A 19,822-nucleotide genomic window follows, 5' to 3' on the forward strand; every position below is an offset into this window, starting at 1 on the left:
TGTTTTTTGATTTTATATCTCCAGCATCTGTCGTTTGACAATCATTATTTATGCATCCTACAAAGTGCGAACACGTGTGCATTCAGGGAACGGAATGAGAGAGATTTAGATAGTCGCCACTTCACTTTGCTGAGCAATTAATAGACTAAGTGCGAGGCGGCTCGAACTCCACGGTGCCGACATCGATTTTCTTCCGAAGTTCGGCAAAGTCGCGCTTCGCACCAGATTTGGGGGGGGGGAAGCCCGCCAATCTGTAAAGCCATTGGTCTGTTGTAGTGTCAATCATTCACTAATCCCACCTCCTTCCAGGGGCGTTTACTTATACTGCTATTCAAGACCCGCCTGGGAACATGAATGACGGGTCTATTAACCTATCATTGTAATGCGTTCCCTTCCCTTAAAAACTATTGGTGCGCATAACTGACAATCAACCGTAGGAGTCCCCGCCTTCCACGATGATAGGTGGCCCTCATTTATCACGCTGTGGGTGCGTTGATGAGCAGTTCGGCGGACCAATCAGCGATCAGAGCTGTCAACTACTCTGAATGGCTATTGGTGCGTCCCGCCGTCATTAACAGCGCTGGTCCCGCCCCCCCCCCGCGGGTCGGACAGCTGGAGCGCGGCGTCGTCCAACGGTCGCCTGGGGCCGCAAAATGCGGAAACTGAAGGGGGAGCTGAGGCCGCGGAAGCAGGTGAGCGGGGCGGGCGCGGATGGAGCGGGAGAGGCCGCCGTCGGCGGGCAGCGGCTCCCGCCACAATGCCGGCAAACGCGCCCAGCGAGCGCAGCAGGCGTCCGGCAGAAAGGTGAAGTACGTCGCGGAGCTGGGGCCGTTGGGGGGCGGGGGTGACCGGTGGGAGGGGGTCGGTCAGTCAGCGTCGGAGGCCGCCGAGCTTCGGGCCCGGGCCCGGGCCCTCCTGAGGCGATGGCCACGCCCCCAGACTAGGCCACGCCCCTTCCCTGCAGCCTGGCCCCTCCCCCTCGTCGCTGGACTCGCCCCTTGCCGGTGGCCGGTCCATCATTCGCTATGCTTGCCCCGCCCCTTCCCCCCCCCGGGGACCGTGCCCCGCCCCTTCCCCTCCTCCCCCCAGCCCCCCCCCCGGGACCGTGCCCCGCCCCTTCCCCTCCTCCCCCCCCCCGGGGACCGTGCCCCGCCCCTTCCCCTCCCCCCCCCCGGGGACCGTGCCCCGCCCCTTCCCCCCCAGCCCCCCCCCGGGGACCGTGCCCCGCCCCTTCCCCTCCTCCTCCCCCCCCCGGGGACCGTGCCCCGCCCCTTCCCCTCCTCCTCCCCCCCGGGGACCGTGCCCCGCCCCTCCCCCCCCGGGGACCGTGCCCCGCCCCTTCCCCTCCTCCCCCCCCCCGGGGACCGTGCCCCGCCCCTTCCCCTCCTCCCCCCCCCCGGGGACCGTGCCCCGCCCCTTCCCCTCCTCCCCCCAGCCCGCCCCCCCCCCCCCGGGACCGTGCCCCGCCCCTTCCCCTCCTCCTCCCCCCCCCCGGGACCGTGCCCCGCCCCTTCCCCTCCTCCTCCCCCCCCCGGGGACCGTGCCCCGCCCCTTCCCCTCCTCCTCCCCCCCCCGGGGACCGTGCCCCGCCCCTTCCCCTCCTCCTCCCCCCCCCGGGGACCGTGCCCCGCCCCTTCCCCTCCTCCTCCCCCCCCCGGGGACCGTGCCCCGCCCCTTCCCCTCCTCCTCCCCCCCCGGGGACCGTGCCCCGCCCCTTCCCCTCCTCCCCCCCCCGGGACCGTGCCCCGCCCCTTCCCCTCCTCCCCCCCCGGGGACCGTGCCCCGCCCCTTCCCCTCCTCTCTCTCCTCCCCCCCCCCCCCCCCCCCCGGGACCGTGCCCCGCCCTTCCCCTTCTTCTCCCCCCTCCCCCGGGACCTGGCCCCGCCCCCCCGGGACCAACGCCCTGCTCCTTCCCACTTGCTCTCGGAAGACCATAAGATAAAGGAGCAACCCACAAAGTGCTGGAGGGACTCAGCGGGTCAGGCAGCATCTGTGGAGGGAAATGGACAGTTGGTGTTTTGGGTCGTGACCTTCAAAGGGTCGACTGTCCATTTCCCTCCACAGATGCTGCCTGACCCGCTGAGTCTTTTCACTGTTTTGTCTGTTGCTCCAGATTCCAGCATCTGCAGTCTCTTGCCGCCTTAAGATATAGAAGAATAATTAGGCCATTCAGTCCGCCTGCTCTGCCATTCAATCATGGCTGATTTTTTTTCTCTCATCACCATTCTCCTGCCTTCTTCCCGTAACCCTTAACCCATCTTACCAATCAAGAACCTATCGATCTTGCCTTAAATACATTGGCCTCCACGGCCCCACGTGGCAACGAATTCCACAGGTTCACCACCCTTTGGCTGAAGAAGTTCCTCCTCATCTCAGTTTTAAAGGGATGCCCCTTTATTCTGAGGTTGTGCCCTCGGATCCTGGACTCTCCTAATGGAAACATCCTCTCTATGTCCACTCTATCCAGGCCTTTCAGTATCTGGTAGGTTTCATTGGGATCCCCCCTTCATCCTTCTGAACTCCATTGAGTACAGGTCCCGTGATATCAAATGCTCCTCATACATTAAGCCTTTCATTCCTGGGCTCATTCTTGTGAACTTTTTTTTAAAATTTTTTTTTATTTACAGCGTGTTAACAGGCCCTTCCGGCCCAATGAGTCCGCACCGCCCATTTTAAACCCAGTTATTCTACCCGTACGTCTTTGGAATGTGGGAGGAAACCGGAGCACCCGGAGGAAACCCACGCAGACACGGGAGAACGCACAAACTCCTTACAGACAGCGACGGGAATCGAACCCCGATCGCTGGTGGTGTAATAGTGTCGCGCTAACCACTATGCTACCGTGCTTCCTCTGGACCTTCTCCAGGCCCAGCACATCTACTCTCAGGACTAGGCCACAGTTATAAGGAGAGACTGGATAGGCTGGGACTGTTTTCCCAGGAGCAATGGAGGCTGAGGAGTGATCTTATAGTGGTGTATAATATCATGATGGGTGTAGATAAGGTCATGGTGTTTTTCCCAGGGTAAGGAAGTCTAAAGCTTAGGTTTAAGGTGTGAGGCGGCTCTGGGACAATTTTTTCAGAGGGTGGTGGGTATATGGAACGAGCTGCCAGAGGAATGGGTAGAGGCAAGAACAAATACACTTAAAAGAAACCTGGACAGGTTCATGTACAGGAAAGGTTTAGAGGGATCTGGACCAAACACGGGCAAATGGGACGAGCTCAAGAAGGCACCTTGGTCGACACGGACAAGTTGGGCCAAAGGGCCTGTTTCCGTGCTGTATACTTCTAATTCTGTGACTAATGATTCACTAGCATTCAAATTGATTTCTTTTTTTTAAGAAGCATCGCTTAGTTTTGGAAATGTTTTTCACTCCCAGTTTTGAGTACTGGTTGATATACTCCGGTGCTTTCCGATTAAAAACACAAAAGTAATTAACCCTGAGCCTGCATTTTAAATCCGTGCATTATGTCCTTATTGCTGTGATGGGTATCTACATCCACCTTAGTAGTTAAAATCAAATGCTGTTGATCTTAATTAATAGTATGATGTGCCAACATTAGTTCCCAATTTCTGAATCAAGTGACTTTTGCCAGTGTCGCAAATGTTGCCATTGGAATCTGACATCGATGGACACTGCTGTGTGGTCTTTGCCACACACGGTGACTTCAACAGTTTGAAATGTTTGGCATTTCATTGGAGATTAAAACAGAAACTGACATAAAGGCAAAGTGAATGCATCCATATTAGGACGGGTGATTAATTGTTTGATTTTAAAAAGTTGGATCTTCAGATGTGTCTTTAAGACCATAAGACAAAGAAGCAGAAGTCGGCCATTCGGCCCATCGAGTCTGCTCTGCCATTCTATCATGAGCTGATCCATTCTCCCATTTAGCCCCACTGCCCTGCTTTTTCACCATAACCGTTGATGCCCTGGCTACTCAGATACCTATCAATCTCTGCCTTAAATACATCCAATGACTTTGCCTCCACAGCCGCCCGTGGCAACAAATTCCACAGATTCACCACTCTCTGGCTAAAGAAATTTCTCCGCATCTCTGTTCTGAATGGGTGCCCTTCAATCCTGAAGTTGTGCCCTTTTGTACTGGACTCCTCTACCGTGGGAAACAACTTTTCCACATCTACTCTGTCCAGGCCTTTTAACATTCAAAATGTTTCTATGAGGTCCCCCCTCATTTTCTGAACGCCAAGGAGTACAGCCCAAGAGCCTTCAAATGTTCCTCGTAAAGGTGACTAAGGAAAATATAAAGGCTGAGCAGTAAGAGGCAATAGCCTCTCAGGTTCAGACATAGACAAATGAAGACTGTGTCAACATGGAAGACCACCACCTGAAAATAAGAGCAGGAGGAGACGACCTGGCCCTTGAGCCTGCCCCACTGTTCGATATGACCATGTCTGATCCGTCCCCATGTCCCTTCAGTAGCAGTGCCCATAGCCCGCAATCCTCATTTTACAAAACATTGTCTACCTCTTTAAATAACTCTGTGACCTGGCCCCCACATGCTGCAGGGTAGAAAATTGCAGAGAGTCCCTACCCTTGCAAGAAGAAATTCTTTGGCACCTCAGTTTTAAATGACTGCTCTTTAATTTGTAAATGCAATGTAGTGAGGGAAGTAACATTGTACAGGAATCCAGAGGAGTAGGAACAGATTGATTCGGAAATTGAAAGACTAATGTGGGCACATCATACTACCAGTGAAGAGGGAAAGTTGCTAGCATCTGATTTCAACATCTATTGTGAGCATAGATATTTATGATGATAAGGACAGAATGCAGGCCCAGTTCTAAGGGAGAGACTAAGGGAGCTAGGGCTTTACTCTTTGGAGAGAAGGAGGATGAGAGGAGACATGATAGAGGTGTACAAAATATTAAGAGGAATAGATAGTGGACAGCCAGCACCTCTTTCCCAGGTCATCAATGCTCAATTCAAGAGGGTGTGGCTTTAAAGTAATGGATGGGAAGTTCAAGGGAGATATCAGAGGAAGGTTTTTTACCCAGAGAGTGGTTGGGGCATGGAATGCGCTGCCTGAGGTGGTGGTGGAGGCAGGTACATTGGTCAAGTTCAAGAGGTTGCTAGGTAAGCATATGGAGGAATTTAAAATAGAGGGATATGTGGGAGGAAGGTGTTAGATAGTCTTAGGTGAGGTTTAAAGGTCGGCACAACATTGCGGGCCGAAGGGCCTGTATTGTGCTGTACTGTTCTATGTTCTATGTCATTCTGAAAGTCGTAGGTATGAGAATAGGTTAGATCATGGACAGGCTCTAGGATGAGAACTTGGAAATTGGGGTTTGGGTAGACCAAGAGTTAATGCAGGTCATGAACAACTTGGTGCTGCTTAGGATCCCAAAGATGGATCCCTGGGGGAGGGCAAGTTCAGATATAATGGGAGCTGGATGAGAAGTTTTTGAAGGGGATTCCTTGACTAGGGCGAGAGTGTGACCCCAGGCAGTTAAACAGTGGAAATGTGTCCAAAACTGTGACAAACGCAAGACACGACACTGCCAATGCTGGAAATCTAGAGCAACACACAAAGGAGCTGGAGGAACTCGGCGGGTCAGGCAGCATCTACGAACGGTCGATGTTTCGGGTCAAGATCCTTTATCTGGAATACTACCTTCATCTGTGACACACACGAGTTGGTTTCCACAGTCACATTGTTACTTATCAGTTCAATTTTAACCATTTCAGTGACAGATGTGTGGATGGAAACCTAATGGATAAAGTTCAGATGAGCTGTTTTATACTGTATGTCTACTGGTGTGGTAACAACTCTGAGGATTTTGGTATTGGTTTATTATTGTCATGTGTGCCGAGATACAATGGAAAAACTGTTACTTTGCGTACCATCAGACAGATCATTCCATACACAAGTACATCGAGGTAGTAAAAAGAAAACAATGCAGTTAGAGGTAGTGCAGTGCAGGTAGACAAATAAAGTGGGAGATCAGGAGTTCATCTGTTAGCATGTGAGAGGTCTGTTCAAGAGTCTAACAACGGGATAGAAGCTATCCTTGAGTCACTGGGGAGAAAGGGTGCTTGCGAGTGAGTAGTAGTTTGCAGAGATAAAGGATGTTTTTATTTGAGAAGGGTTTGCTGAGGGAGCAGTGCTGTGTCTGAAGAGGGAAGTGTTTGCATTGGGAGCCATTTGGCAGTGGAGGGCCATCAGCAGTTCATAGGAAAGTAAACAAGCAGGAGATGGGTCCAATGGGGAAGGTAAACTTGAAGGGAGGGTAAGGAGTGCTAGAGAAACAAGTGAGTGAGGAAGATTAGATTGAAGGTGAGTGGTAACCTTGTGGAAGAGAAATGGCAGAGACAGCTGTTTGCATTGACTTATCTGGGTGACAAAAGTCACCAAATACTAATGGTTCGGGCAAAAGTTGGTATTGTCTTTTTGGAATTAAACTCCAATTTTTATTAGATTTAAAGTTTGTGGGCAATAAGACATTTGCTTCTCTTCTGTTTGCATTTTCAACTGCTGAGTTTATTTCACCAACAGCTGGCACTTTTATTTGGCTCATGCTTTTCATTGCTTTCTGTTCACTTTTTACCTGGTGTTATCCCTTGTTGGGGATGGCCTTGCTGGAGGGTTCAAAATGTGTCCAGTTCCTAAAGGAGCATAGATAGCTGTTAGCAGTCATAATGAGGACGAGGGTCCCAAGAGCATGAAGGTGCATTAGAAATGATTATTGTCAGCATTGACAATGGCATTGTCCTTCATTCTAATTGTCGGCTCAGAGATTTATTCTGGGGAAAAGGTTGGCAGGCAAGTGCACATTTGTAAAGTTTGTAAAAATAATGCAACTTTCAATACAAGCAGAAGAACATCTTTCTCCAGGCACATCTTTGGTTTTGAACGACCCATTGTGGCTTGAATGACTGCCAAATTTACATTAGAAGAGGAAAAAAATGCATTGTCATCCGAGTGAAAGCATGAATGTCATGAAGTACAACATATTTCAAATGGATTGGGAGCCATGCTTGGCAATGATGATTGCAAAGCTGCAGCGATGGTTCCTCTTCACGGCTGTCTTGTTATTTATTTTTTTAAAAAAAGGGCAACATTTGAAGGACTATCTCTGTTTATATTTTTAAAATTTGGCTGGAATTGTCTTCAACACTTTTTCAAATTATTAAATTATTGCAGTAATCCATTGCTTCTAGAACAGACTAAGTATACAGCTAGTGCTGGCGAGCAGACTGAATTTGAAACTAATATGAAAATTGACTGTGTCACAGACGGAATAGCATACCACACCATTTTGAGAGTTATTGGGCAACTCAACAAAATGTGCTATCTTTTGACTCTGAATTGTGTAACTCAGAATAGTTGGACCCTCATTTAGAATTTCAGATGTTGCATTGTAATTCATTGTACCATCAAAAAGTTCCGATCTCTTTTCAGTGTCTGATCTGTTATTGATTCACACAGCAAAGAAACAGGTCCTTAGCCAAATTCCCAGCTGACCCAGTGCCCATTGTGTCAGTTCTACACTAATTCTATCCTGTTTAGTTCTCCCCGCCCTCCCATCAATCCCACCCAGATTTTACCATTCACCCGTGTACTAGGGGCATCTTACAGCCTCCAAATAATCTTGCAGCCTGCATGCCTTTGGAATGTGGGAGGAAACTGGAGCACCTGGGAGAAACCCGCACAGAGAATGTGCAAACTCCACACAGCACTGAACCCTGGGTTGCTGGAGCTGTGAGTTAGCAACTCAAGTGGGAATAAGCCAGGAATTGATCCCTGGGACTTCTGGAAAAGAACAGTGGATGTGAAGACCACAGAGTGTGGAGAAGAGTGGTTGGTGAAATTTGCCCCCAGCAAAGATCATGGAAGATTAGATGATGTTATTCTGAACAAACAATTCACTTTGATGGATGGCCTTAAACCGGCCTCCCCTCCATTGATTCTGTCTACACTTCCCGCTGTCTCGAGAAAGCAGCCAACATAATCAAAGACCCTTCCTATCCCTGTCATTCTATCTCCTCCTCCCTCCCGTTGTGCAGAAGATATAAAAGCTTGAGAGCACATACCACCAGACTCAGATAGTTTCTATCCCGCTGTTATCAGGCTCTTGAATGGACTTCTCGTATGCTAAAAAAGTGAACTCTTGATCTCCCAATCTACCTTGTCGGGCCCTAGCACTTTATTTGCCTACCTGCACTGCACTTTCTCTGGAACTACAACACCATATTTTGCATTTTCTTTTCTTTTTACTACCTCAATGTAATTTTGTACGGCATGATCTGTCTGGATGGCACACAAAACAAAAGCCTTTTGCTGTATCTCGGTACATGTGACAATAATAAACCAACACCAATAAATTTAAGATTGGCAGTTTGTGGGCACTTTCTATCCCAAAGAGCAAAGCAAGAACAGTTTGCACGGATAGACCTCTCAGATGCGGACTTTTGTGCCATGCCATTCCTTGTCCCAGTAATGTTTCTCCCACTGGAGTACAACTTCTGATCTTGTGTGGATTAGGTTTGAGAATATTTCCTGGTGTTTTTCAAAAAGTAAACTGTTGAGCTAAAATTCTGAATACCACCCAGCTGATGAAATAGTTACTGCTTCAATTTAAGATGACAAAATTGCTTTTGAAGTTTCATTAAGGCAGAAGAAGACTGAACATTTTTAAATGCATGCTTTCTCCTGGAGTTGTTTTGCATTTGTGACCTACGCCGATACTTAAGGTAATAATTAACATCTAGCATTTTCCAAACTAGTGGAGGATGATGTACAACAGTCAGAGAATTAAACTCAAACCACATTCTTGCCACTTAATCATTGTAATGGGCCATAGTTCAATGCATACTGTAGCTTGAGAAAGGTGTTACAGCACATGACCATGTAAAATGAAGGATGGAGCCAGGATAATGTCAGGGCTTGTAGTATAAATTATGCAAATTACACTTCTTCATCTCCAGTACACATTGAACTGTAGCCCCTTGTAATGGCCCAGTGGTAAGAATGTAGTTTGTATTTAATGTCACAGATGACTCCTATCATTCATCGTGCTGTAACATAAAGAATGACGAATCAGACTGGAGAAAGGCCCGGAGACACCATTAATTGCTATTGGGCAAATGTCTTAACTGTTTGGCGGAAGTTTGGAAAGCCATGGTGTCTGCTATTGGTCAGGAAAGTTTTGTGTACAGTAACATCTGGATAGGAGAGATCTGAAGAGGTACTCTCCCTGTGAAAAGGGAAGGGAAGAGGACAATCAGGAGTAAGTACAATCCACTCTTACTATTCTGGAACAAGCTTGGGTCAGAAGCAAACTGTCATTGTATGAATAATCTACATCCTTTGGATCTCTTTAATTCCCTTAGGCACGAACCACAAAAGCACTTAGGTCATTACAGTTTGCAAATCCAGGCCGCCAAATAACAGAGTTCACTCCAGAAACCAGTCGGAGGGAGAAACGAAAGCTACAGACGAAGCAGCCAAGCCAATCTAATGCAGACAGGTAACATACTTCTGATGTGTTTTGTACTTTACACACTGATAGACGTGGGTAAATAATTGAGCCTGCAGTGGATCTTGTCTAGACCTGCTTGTGATGAAAGGAGAGAATGGATTTTGACATTTAACTCTGTCTTGCAAGTTGGTGGTAGTTAAGATGGTGGCTTTTAATGTTTTAGTTGTAAGACTTTGAGAAAAATATGGATGAATATTTGGGAAAAATCTGCAAAAATGAGCACAAAACCTTGTCAAACTTGGTTCCACTTATGGGTAGGAGAATAATGCTGTGTTTTATAGCAATAGAGGTTACAAAAAGTTTCCAAAGGGAAGATGTATAGAAGAATACCAGAAATCAGTTTTCCATGGGGATATCCTTCATGGACACTTAAAGATAAGGGATTTTTGGTTTAAATTCTGAGTCAGCATGGCACATGAGCGTTTCAGCTGCGTGCTGTTACATCATTGGCCCTCTCTAAAGGTATCCACAAAACCAGCAACCTCATCATTGAAAAGTCATCATCAAATCTACCCAAGGGTCTGTAACCCACAGTGCATGTGATTTGTTAATCACAGATTTGTATAGATTACCAGAAACACAAGCACACCAACATCCCTATTGTGTAGTTTTCCCACATAATTCTGGAGTAAATTGTGTAATATCAGATTGCTTACAAACTGCACTTCGTAATTGCACTGGAATCCAGTTTCAGGTCTACCAGGTTAATGAAATACCAGGCTAGTTTACTTGTTAAAGTTCTTACTGGTTACACTTTACTTTGAACCAGATGATTCAAACTCTGCACATAATATTATAAAGTAGGAATAATTCATAATTGAGTTCCTAATCCAGCAGCTATTTGTGTACTTATTCCTGTACTAGTTTCTGTATTATCTGCAGCCACCTGAACTAAAAGCTTTAAATATAAAAAAAACTGCTGATGTTTTTTTATTTTTTTTAAACTGTCAGCTGAAAGCCTCAATGGCAAGAAAATTGCATTGTTTCTCCAAAACGGTAACCAAAATAAATCTTGCAACTCTTTCTAATCAGTTAGGGAGATGGGCTGAGGAATGGCAAATGGATTTTAACTTATCTCAGTGTGAGGTGATGCATTTTGGACAGTCAAACCAGGGTAGGACTTGTACAGTGAATGGCAGGGCACTGATAAGTGTTGTGGAACAGAGGGACCTGGGAGTACAAGTGCACTGCCCACTGAAAGTGGCTGCACAAGTAGACCGGGTGGTGAAGAAGGCGTTTAGCACGCTGGCCTTCAGTCAGGGCATCGAGTTTAGGAGTAGGGACATTGTGTTGCAGTTATATAAGTTGCTGGTGAGGCTGCCCTTGGTGTGTTGTGTACGGTTTTGGTCACCCTGTTATAGGAAAGACATTGTCAGGCTGTAGAGGGTGCAGAAGAGACTTACTAGGATGCTGCCTGGACTAGAGGGCCTGAGTTATAGGGGGAGGTTGGCCATGCTGATCTTTATTCCTTGGAATGTAGGAGAATGAGGGGGTGACCTCATAGGAGTTTATAAAATCCTGAGGGATATGAATAAGGTGGAGGATCATAGTCTTTTCCCTAAGGTTGGGGGTTCCGTCCATAACTAGAGGGCACAGATACAAGATAAGAGGGGTGAGATTTAAAAGAGACCTGAGAGGTAACTTTACATAGAGGGTAGTGAGTACCTGGAATGAGCTGCCAGAGGAAGTGGTCGAGGCAGGTACAACTGCAACATTTAAGAGGCATTTGGATAGATACATAGAGGGGAGGGGCTTGGAGGGTTATGGGCTGAATGTGGGCAAATGGGACTAGCAGGGAAGATGCTGTGGTTGGCATGGACTAGTTAGGCCAAAGGGCCTGTTTCTGTGCTGTATTACTCTATGACTCTGTTCAGTTTAAATTTTTTTTGAATTATCTGCTTTCTGTGCCACGAGCCAGTGAGGGCAAGAATAGGTTGATTTGGCAGATGAATGTGTGGCTGACGAGTTGGTGCAGGGGTTAGGGTTTCAGATTTGTTGATCATTGGGATCTCTTCTGGAGAAGGTATGACCTGTACAAAAGGGATGGGCTATACCTGAACTGGAGGGGGAGCAATATTCTTGCGGGCAGGTTTGCTAAAGCTGTTGGGGAGAGTTTAAACTAGTTTGGTGGGGGATGGGGGCCAGAGTGATAGGTCAGAGGTTGGTGCATTTAGTGTATAAGTAGATGCAGAGTGCAGAAAGACTGTGAGGGAGGACAGGCATTTGAATGGGCAAAATTGCAGTCAGTTGGATGTGCTGAACTGTGTCTACCTTAATACAGAAGTATCAGGAACAAGAGTGATGAACTTAGACCATGGATAAGTACGTGAAACTATGATGTGGTGGCTATTACGGAGACTTGGCTGTCACAAGGGCAGGAATGGCTGCTGGATATTCCGGGGTGGGTGAGTGGCTTTGCTAATCAGGGACAGTATCACAGCTGCAGAGAGGGAGGATGTCCTGGAGGGATTGTCCACTGAGTCAGTGTGGGTGGAAGTCAGAAACAGAAAAGCAGCGATCACTCTATTGGGAGGATTTTACAGACCCCCTAATAGCAGCAGAGACACAGAGGAGCAGATCAGGAGGCAGATTTTGGAGAGGTGCAAAAATAACAGGGTTGTTGTCATGGGTGATTTCAACTTCCCTAATATTGATTGGCACCCCTTAGCGTAAAGGGAATAGATGGGGTAAATTTGTTCGGTGTGTCCAGGAAGGATTCCTGACACAGTATGTGACAGGCCATACTGGACCTGGTACTAGACAATGAGCCTGATCAGGTTTCAGATCTGTCGGTGGGAGAGCATTCTGGAGACAGTGACCATAACTCCTTGACCCTTACCATAGCCTTGGAGAGGGATAGGAGCAGACGATATGGGAAAGTATGTAATTGGTGGAGGGGGAATTATTATGCTATTAGGCAGGAACTTGGGGAAGTGCACAGTGGAAGTGTGGAGGTCGTTTAGGGAGTACTTGCATGGGCTTCCGGATGGGTTTGTCCCATTGAGGCAGGGTAAGGATGGTAGAGTGAAGGAACCGTGGTTGACAAGAGGTGTAGAATATCTTGTCAAGAGGAAGAAAGAAGCTTACCTGAGGTTTAAAAAGCAAGGATCAGACAGGGCTCTGGAGAGTTACAAGGTAGCCAGGAGGCGGAGCTTAAGAATGGACTTAGGAGAGCCAGAAGGGGGCATGAGAAGGCCTTGGCAAATAGGATTAAGGAAAACGCCAAGGTGTTCTACATGTATGTGAAGAATAGGAGAATAACTAGAGTGAGGGTAGGACCGATCAAGGATGAAAGAGGAAACATGTGCCTGAAGTTGGAAGAGGTAGGGGAGGTCCTTAATGAATACTTCAGTATTCATTAGAGAGGGAGACCTTGACATTTGTGAGGATGATACACTAGGGCATGTCGACTTGAGGAAAGGGGATGTGCTGGAACTTTTGAAAAACATTAGGATAGATATATCCAAGGTTATTACGGGAAGTGAGGGAAGAGATTGCTGTGCCTTTGGCGACAATCTTTGCGTCCTCACTGGCCACAGGAGAAGTGCCAGATGGTTGGAGGGTGGCAAATGTTGTTCCTTTGTTTAAGAAAGGGAGTAGGGATAACCCTGGGAATTACAGACCAGTGAGTCTTACTTCAGTGGTGGGCAAATTACTGGAGAAGATTCTTAGAGACAGGATTTATGGGCATTTGGAGAAGCATAGGCTGATTAGGGACAGTCAGCACGGATTTGTGAGGGGCAGGTCGTGCCTCACGAGTCTGATCGAATTCTTTGAGGATGTGACAAAGCATGTTGATGAAGGTTAGAGCAGTGGATGTGGTGTACATGGATTTTAGTAAGGCATTTGATAAGGTTCCTCATGGAAGGCTCATTCAGAAAGTCAGGGATCCAAAGAAGCTTGGTTGTGTGAACTCAGAATTGGCTCACCCAAAGAACACAAGAGGGTGGTGGTAGATGGAGTGTATTCTGCCTGGAGGTTGGTGACCAGTGGTGTTCTGCAGGGATCTGTTCTGGGACCCCTGCTCTTTGTGATTTTTATAAACGACTTGGATGAGGATGTGGAAGGGTGGGTTAGTAAGTTTGCTGATGACACGAAGGTTGGTGGTGTTGTGGATAGTGTAGAAGGTTGCTGTAGGTTACAACAGGACATTGATAGGATGCAGAGAAGGGTTGAGAAGTGGCAGATGGAGTTCAACCCGGAGAAGTGTGAAATGATACGCTTTGGAAGATCGAAAATACAAGGTTAATGGCAGGACTCTTATCAGTGTGGAGGAACAGAGGGATCTTGGGGTCCACGTCCATAGATCCCTCAAGGTTGCTGCGCAGGTCGATAGGGTTGTTGAGAAGGCATATGGAGTGTTGGCCTTCATTACCTGGCGGCTCTTGAACTCAATACCCCAACTAATGTCGCAGCTCTTTAGAACTCTGATTAGACCATACTTGGAGTATTGTATTTAATTCTGGTCGCTTCATTGTAGGAAGGATGTGGAAGCTTTAGAGAGAGAGTGCAGAGGAGATTTACCAGGATGCTGATTGGATTGGAGAGCATGTTTTATGAGGATAGGTTGAGTGAGCTAGGGCTTTTGTCTTTGCAGAGAAGGGGGATGAGAGGTGACTTGATAGAGGTCTACAAGATGATAAGGGGCATAGATTGAGTGGACAGTCGGAGCATTTTACCCAGGGCAAAAAATGGCTCACGTGACGGGGCATAATTTTAAGGTGATTGAAGGAAGGTATAAGGGGGATATCAGAGGTAAGTTCTTTTACACAGAGTGGTGGGTGCGTGGAACGCACTGCTGGCAGAGGTTGTGGGGGCAGATAGATTAGGGACATTTAAGAGACTCTTAGATAGCCACATGAATGATAGAGAAATGGGAGGGAAGTGTTAACATTTGGGAGGGAAAGGTTAGATAGATCTGAGAGCAGGATAAAATATCAGCACAACATTGTGGGCTGAAGGGCCTGTACTGTGCTGTAGTGTTCTATGTTCTTGATATTCCTCTTAGTCCTTCACTGTATAGTAAATAATGGAAGAGAGATGAGTAAAAAGCATAACTAACCATTGCAGATATCCATGTTAATTATTCTTGGTATAAACCAAAGAAGTAAAAAGGTTAAGATTACTTGTGCTTTTCCATTATTAAAGGAATTTGTAGTTTTAAGCTAAGAACGTCTATGAAAGTAAGTAATTGAAGAAGAATTCTGGTCAAGGTCAGTCATAAACAATATCTACATAGGGGTGGAGTATGTGTGTGGTGGACAAAAATAGCTTAATTCTATTATATTGCATTAGGATTCATCTCTGACATACAGAAAGAAAGTGTGTTAAAGTAATAAAGTTAGCCTAACTAGCTCCAAGATTTAAATAATTCTTCAAAGAGAAATTTTCTATAGAAGAAAGAGGTAATCTTATTAAAATATATAACATCCTTTTGAGGAATTGAGGTAGATGCTTGAGAGGCTGCTTCTGTCTGGGGAATCTAGAATGAGAGGTCAGAGTCACAGGTAAAGGGCTTGGCTACTGGGAATCGAGATGGAAAATTTCTTCATTGAAAGGGCTGTGTATCTTTGGAATTCTTTCTTTGCAGGGCTCTGGAGGCTTAGTTGATAAATATATTCAAGATTAAGATCAATATATCTTTGGAAACTCATGGAATCAAGGGATATAGTGAAAAGACCAGAAAGTGGAGTTGAGGTAGATCAGCCGTGAACTTATTGAATGGTGAAGCAGGTTCAAGGAGCCATATGTTAATAACTGCAATGTGTAGCCAACAATGAGATGTGATCAATAAGTTTAAAATTCATTTTGCACAGCAACACAACACTGCCATTTTGACATACAGCTGTGGATGCAAAAGAAGAAATCAGCTTGAAGTTCGGTCAGGATGTGATGAAGACATGCAAAAGAATGAAATATAATTCCAGCAAAAGAAAGTATCTTGTACTTATAGGGTCGATTGATGTGCAAAATAATGTAAGCATCGTCTGTAGAATAGTTTCATGGTATAACACATGATTTTTTTGTTTGCCACTTGCTGAATTCTGTCCTTTGATTCTACAAGGATCATTTAGTTAGTGCCCTGTGCTGAACAAAACTGCATGTTTGAGAAGGTGAAGCCACAGGGAGGTGCAGAAAAGATTCAGCAGAATGGAAGAAGTACTCCAAGGGGTGAATCACTTCGGCTGTGTGGACAGAGTAGACAAACTGGGAGCAGAAAGCCGAGAAGTGAGTTTGATGGAAATGTTCAAGGATCCAGGCAAAATGAATAAGAAGCAACTGTTTCCAATGGCTGAAGGTTGAGAACCAGATTTAAGATGATCTGCAGAAGACTTGGGATGACACAAGGATTTGGTTTATATACCACGCAGCTGTGGTCTGGAATTTGCTGTCAGAAAGGGTTGTTCCTTTCAATCCTGAGGCTCAATTTACCATCTCAGCGAAATGCCTCAGTACCATACTGGAATGCAACCTAGATTTGTTCGGTTGTCCCGAAGGGATCTTGGACCCAAATTTTCTGAGTTCAGCAAGGGCAGTACCAACTGAACCATGCAAGGAATATTGAAGCTCTGGAGACAGCAGCACGAAGTTTCTTTTCAAACCCCAAGTAGGTTATCACATAGGCCAGTGATGGTGAAAGCTTGGTAATTTGAGTGCAAGTTGAATGGTGTGATGGTCTTTATTGCAAGTGGGATGCAACATGAAAGCAGAGAAGTCTTGCTACAGTATATAGGGCATTGGTGAGATCACAACCAGATTACAGTCGTGAGCTGCTGACTTAAAGTATATTTGAATTGGATGCAGTGAGGAAAAGGTTTACTAAATTAATTTCTGGAATTGCTTTGTGAAGAAAAATTGGGTTGATTGGGTGTATACTTCCTAGACTTTAAAAGAATGAGAGGTGGTCTTAATGAAATATAAAAGATTCTGTGGGGGCTTGACAGAGAATTTAAAACTAGGTCTCAGTAAAAGAATGCTCAATTAAGACTGAGACGAAGAACAATTTATTTTCTCAGAGGGCTGGGAATTTTTTCCAAACCAGAGCTGTCGATGCAGAGGAACTGAAGGTTATGGGGATTAGGCAGAAAATTGCTGAGACCCAAACTGAGATCAGCCATGAACTTGTGGAATAGCAGAGCAGACGTAAGGGGTCATCTGACTTGCTTTTTTTTAGGTTCAAGTTTGGGGTATTAGTTCCTTTTGAATCAGGCTGTTAATGTAGAGCAGTAGTCTTTCAGTATTTCTGAGCAGTTTTTGTAGTGAGTGATATGCTGCGTTATGCAAAATGCTATGTTGAACCACAATTTAGTGTGGTCAAGTAAAATGTAGGCAAGGGGCAGATACTAGACTTTAACCATGCTGATGCCCAAGGCAGGACCGGGCTCCTGTTTCTACAATGAAGTGATTTCTCATTATATTGGACAGGTACATGGATAGGAAAGCTTTAGAAGGTTATGGGTCAAACACTAGCAAATGGGACTAGCTCGGATGGGCATCTTGATCGGCATGGAGCAGTAGGGCCTGTTTCTGTGCTCTGACTATAACTCATTTATTACCACTAACTTGTATGACGTGAAGTGTGTTGTTTTGCAACATCAGTGCAATGACATAAAATTAATATAAATTATAAAATTAAATAGTGGAAAAAAATAACGAGACAGTGTTCATGGCTCTATGTTGGTGTGTACTTGAATGCTCAGACTCACTGTTTGTTCTTGCAGGCAAACGATGCCCATAAAAAGCAAAGTGTATGACAGTCAAGGACTCCTCATCTTTAGTGGACTGGACCGGTGTGATTGTTTGGACGAGGATTGTTTGGGCTGCTTTTACCCCTGCCCCAGCTGTGGATCCCAAAAGTGTGGCCTTGAATGTCGCTGTGACCGAAAATGGTTGTACGAGCAAATTGAAGTAGAAGGCGGTGAAATAATTCGCAATAAAAATGTGAACTAGGTTGGTGGGGGGGTTTTAAAAGATTTTATTTATAACTATAAACTAAAATGTGCCATTTTCTTCTACAACTAATTGGAAATGTGTAACCTTGTAAAAGTGTGGCTATTGGGCTGGCACTTGATCCAAGGAACATTCCAGGGAAAGGAAACCTATTGCAGATCTTAAAAGATATACTTGTATATTTAATAATTTTTAATGTTAGAGCAATTTAAATATATGATCAGCAGTGTTAAACATTATGTGTGCTGTAAGTGCAAATATTTTCTAGAAGAGTTTAACTTGCTCTTCTATTTGGTCAATTAATTTGAATTATTGAATTCAAATTTTCTTTAAGCAATAACTTCTAATTTTAGTAGTTTACTTTGAATTACTGGATAATTCAAAAAAAATAATCAGTGGAAAATTGTATTTTGATTGTCGGGACTACATTACTTCCACCTTGGCTGTAAGTAAAGCTGTTTCCTTCTGTGATGGTATACTGTTGCATAATAAGGCTGCTGGATGCTATTTGTTTGTCTGACTTCTGAAGAGGATGTAATCTTTCTTCAGTTTCTGCCCAAATAAACCATTTCCTCATCAACGAGGCATTGTGAGTGATTTTGCATGTAAAAAGTTGAAGCTATCAAAGTTGCAGTGAGTTTGGTCAGACCTTGTTCTATAGGAAGGATATCAGTAAGATTGAAAGAGTGCAGAGGAGATTTACTAGAATGTTGCCGGGTCTTCAGGAGTTGAGTTACAGGGAAAGATTGAACAGGTTAGGACTTTATTCCTTGGAGTACAGAAGAATGAGGGCAGATTTGATAGAGGTTTACAAAATTATGAGGGGTATAGACAAGTAAATGCAAGTAGGCCCTTTCCACCTAGATTAGGAGAGATGAGTATGAGAGGACATGGCTTTAGGGTGAAAGGGGAAAGGTTTAGGGGGAACTTCTTCACTCAGAGTGGTGGGAGTGTGGAACGAGCTGCCATCTGACGTGGTAAATGCGGGCTCACTCTTAAGTTTTAAGAATAAATTGGATAGATGCATGGACGGGAGAGGTCTGGAGGGTTATGGACTGGGTGCAGGTCAATGGGACTAGCGGAATAAGGTTTCGGCACAGACTAGAAGGGCCGAATGGCCCTCTTTCTGTGCTGGAGGGTTCTATGGTTTTATTATCCACCAGCCTTCAATGCCTTAGAACTTGATCATGTCTACCTGTCTTTTCAACCCCACACCCAAGTAAGAGAGTGGAGCAATTTGTTCATTTGTGGAATGTGTTAAGGCCCATTCCTTTTGCTCTGAAGATGGTAAATTGCTGCCCCCTTAACCACCAGCACGAAACTGTCGGGCCAAATGGTCTTGTCCTGCACAGTAAATAGTTTTCAAGGTGAGGTGTACAAGAGGCCAAAATTGGAAAAGCATGGGGTTGGTATTGGTTTATTATCGTCACTTGTACTGAGGTACAGTGAAAAACTTGTTTTGCATACCGATCATACAGGTCAATTCATTACACAGTGCAGTTACACTGAGGTAGTACAGAGTGCATTGAGGTAGTACAGGTAAAAACAATAACAGTACAGAGTAAAGTGTCACAGCTATGGAGAGAGTGCAGTGCAATAAGGTGCAAGGTCACAAGGTAGATCGTGAGGTCATAGTCCATCTCATTGTATAAGGGAACCGTTCAATAGTCTTATCACAGTGGGGTAGAAGCTGTCCTTAAGTCTGGTGGTACATGCCCTCAGGCTCCTGAATCTTCTACCCGATAGGAGAGGAGAGAGTATGTCCTGGGTGGGTGGGGTCTTTGATTATGCTGGGTGCTTCACCAAGACAACGAGAGGTAAAGACAGAGTCCAAGGAGGGGAGGCTGGTGTCCGTGATGCGCTGGACTGTGTCCACAACTCTCTGCAGTTTCTTGCGGTCCTGGGCAGAGCAGTTGCCCTACCAAGCCGTGATACACCCAGATAGGATGGGATAGGTCCTTGGGCTGGAGAAGGTAGCTGAAGAATGGAGGGATCCTAAAACAATGTTGAGAATTGTAAAACCAGTGTTGCTGGACTAGGAACCTGACTAGTTCAATGAGCACAAAGGTGATGGATAACCAGGACTTGGTGCAAGACCGGATGTAGGAGCTGGTGTTTTTTATGGATGCTGAGCTATGAAGGATAGACCAAGTGAACACTGGAAATTTCAAGACTGGAGGTGCCAGATGCAGGGGTTAGTATCACCACAAGGCAAGGACTGCTGATGTTACAAGAATACAAGTGGAAGTGAAGATTTCTGGTGAAAGTTTAATCACTTTAATGAACTTATTTCCAATTTATTTTTCAACAGAATATGGTTGGCAGCACTGCTATTGCAACAGTAACTGTAGAGGAACACCAGCTCTCT

The 19,822-nt window shown here is 45.6% G+C and overlaps 1 protein-coding gene across 2 annotated transcripts; it reads left to right on the forward strand.

Moving 5' to 3' along the window:
- The first annotated feature begins 583 nt into the window (after positions 1-583).
- On the forward strand, positions 584-18,034 carry LOC127577576 (ARL14 effector protein-like). 2 transcript variants are annotated; one of them, XM_052028814.1, is made up of 3 exons: positions 584-692; positions 9,356-9,492; positions 17,226-18,034. In XM_052028814.1, the coding sequence occupies exons 1-3, from the start codon at positions 654-656 to the stop codon at positions 17,452-17,454; spliced, it is 405 nt and encodes a 134-aa protein (XP_051884774.1). In that variant the 5' UTR covers positions 584-653; the 3' UTR covers positions 17,455-18,034. The 2 variants fall into 2 exon arrangements, with proteins under 2 accessions (XP_051884774.1, XP_051884773.1); XM_052028813.1 differs by having other exon boundaries at positions 656-804.
- The last annotated feature ends 1,788 nt before the right edge of the window (positions 18,035-19,822 follow it).

The sequence above is a fragment of the Pristis pectinata genome, chromosome 14 (assembly GCF_009764475.1).
Source record: "Pristis pectinata isolate sPriPec2 chromosome 14, sPriPec2.1.pri, whole genome shotgun sequence".
Taxonomy (NCBI): domain Eukaryota; kingdom Metazoa; phylum Chordata; class Chondrichthyes; order Rhinopristiformes; family Pristidae; genus Pristis; species Pristis pectinata.

Excerpts from the sequence above, each read along its gene's own strand:
- LOC127577576 (XM_052028813.1), top strand. The coding sequence starts at position 712 with ATGGAGCGGGAGAGGCCGCCGTCGGCGGGCAGCGGCTCCCGCCACAAT. Across the intron at positions 805-9,355 it reads AGCAGGCGTCCGGCAGAAAG|GCACGAACCACAAAAGCACT; the intron begins GTGAAGTACGTC and ends TAATTCCCTTAG. Across the intron at positions 9,493-17,225 it reads AGCCAATCTAATGCAGACAG|GCAAACGATGCCCATAAAAA; the intron begins GTAACATACTTC and ends TTGTTCTTGCAG.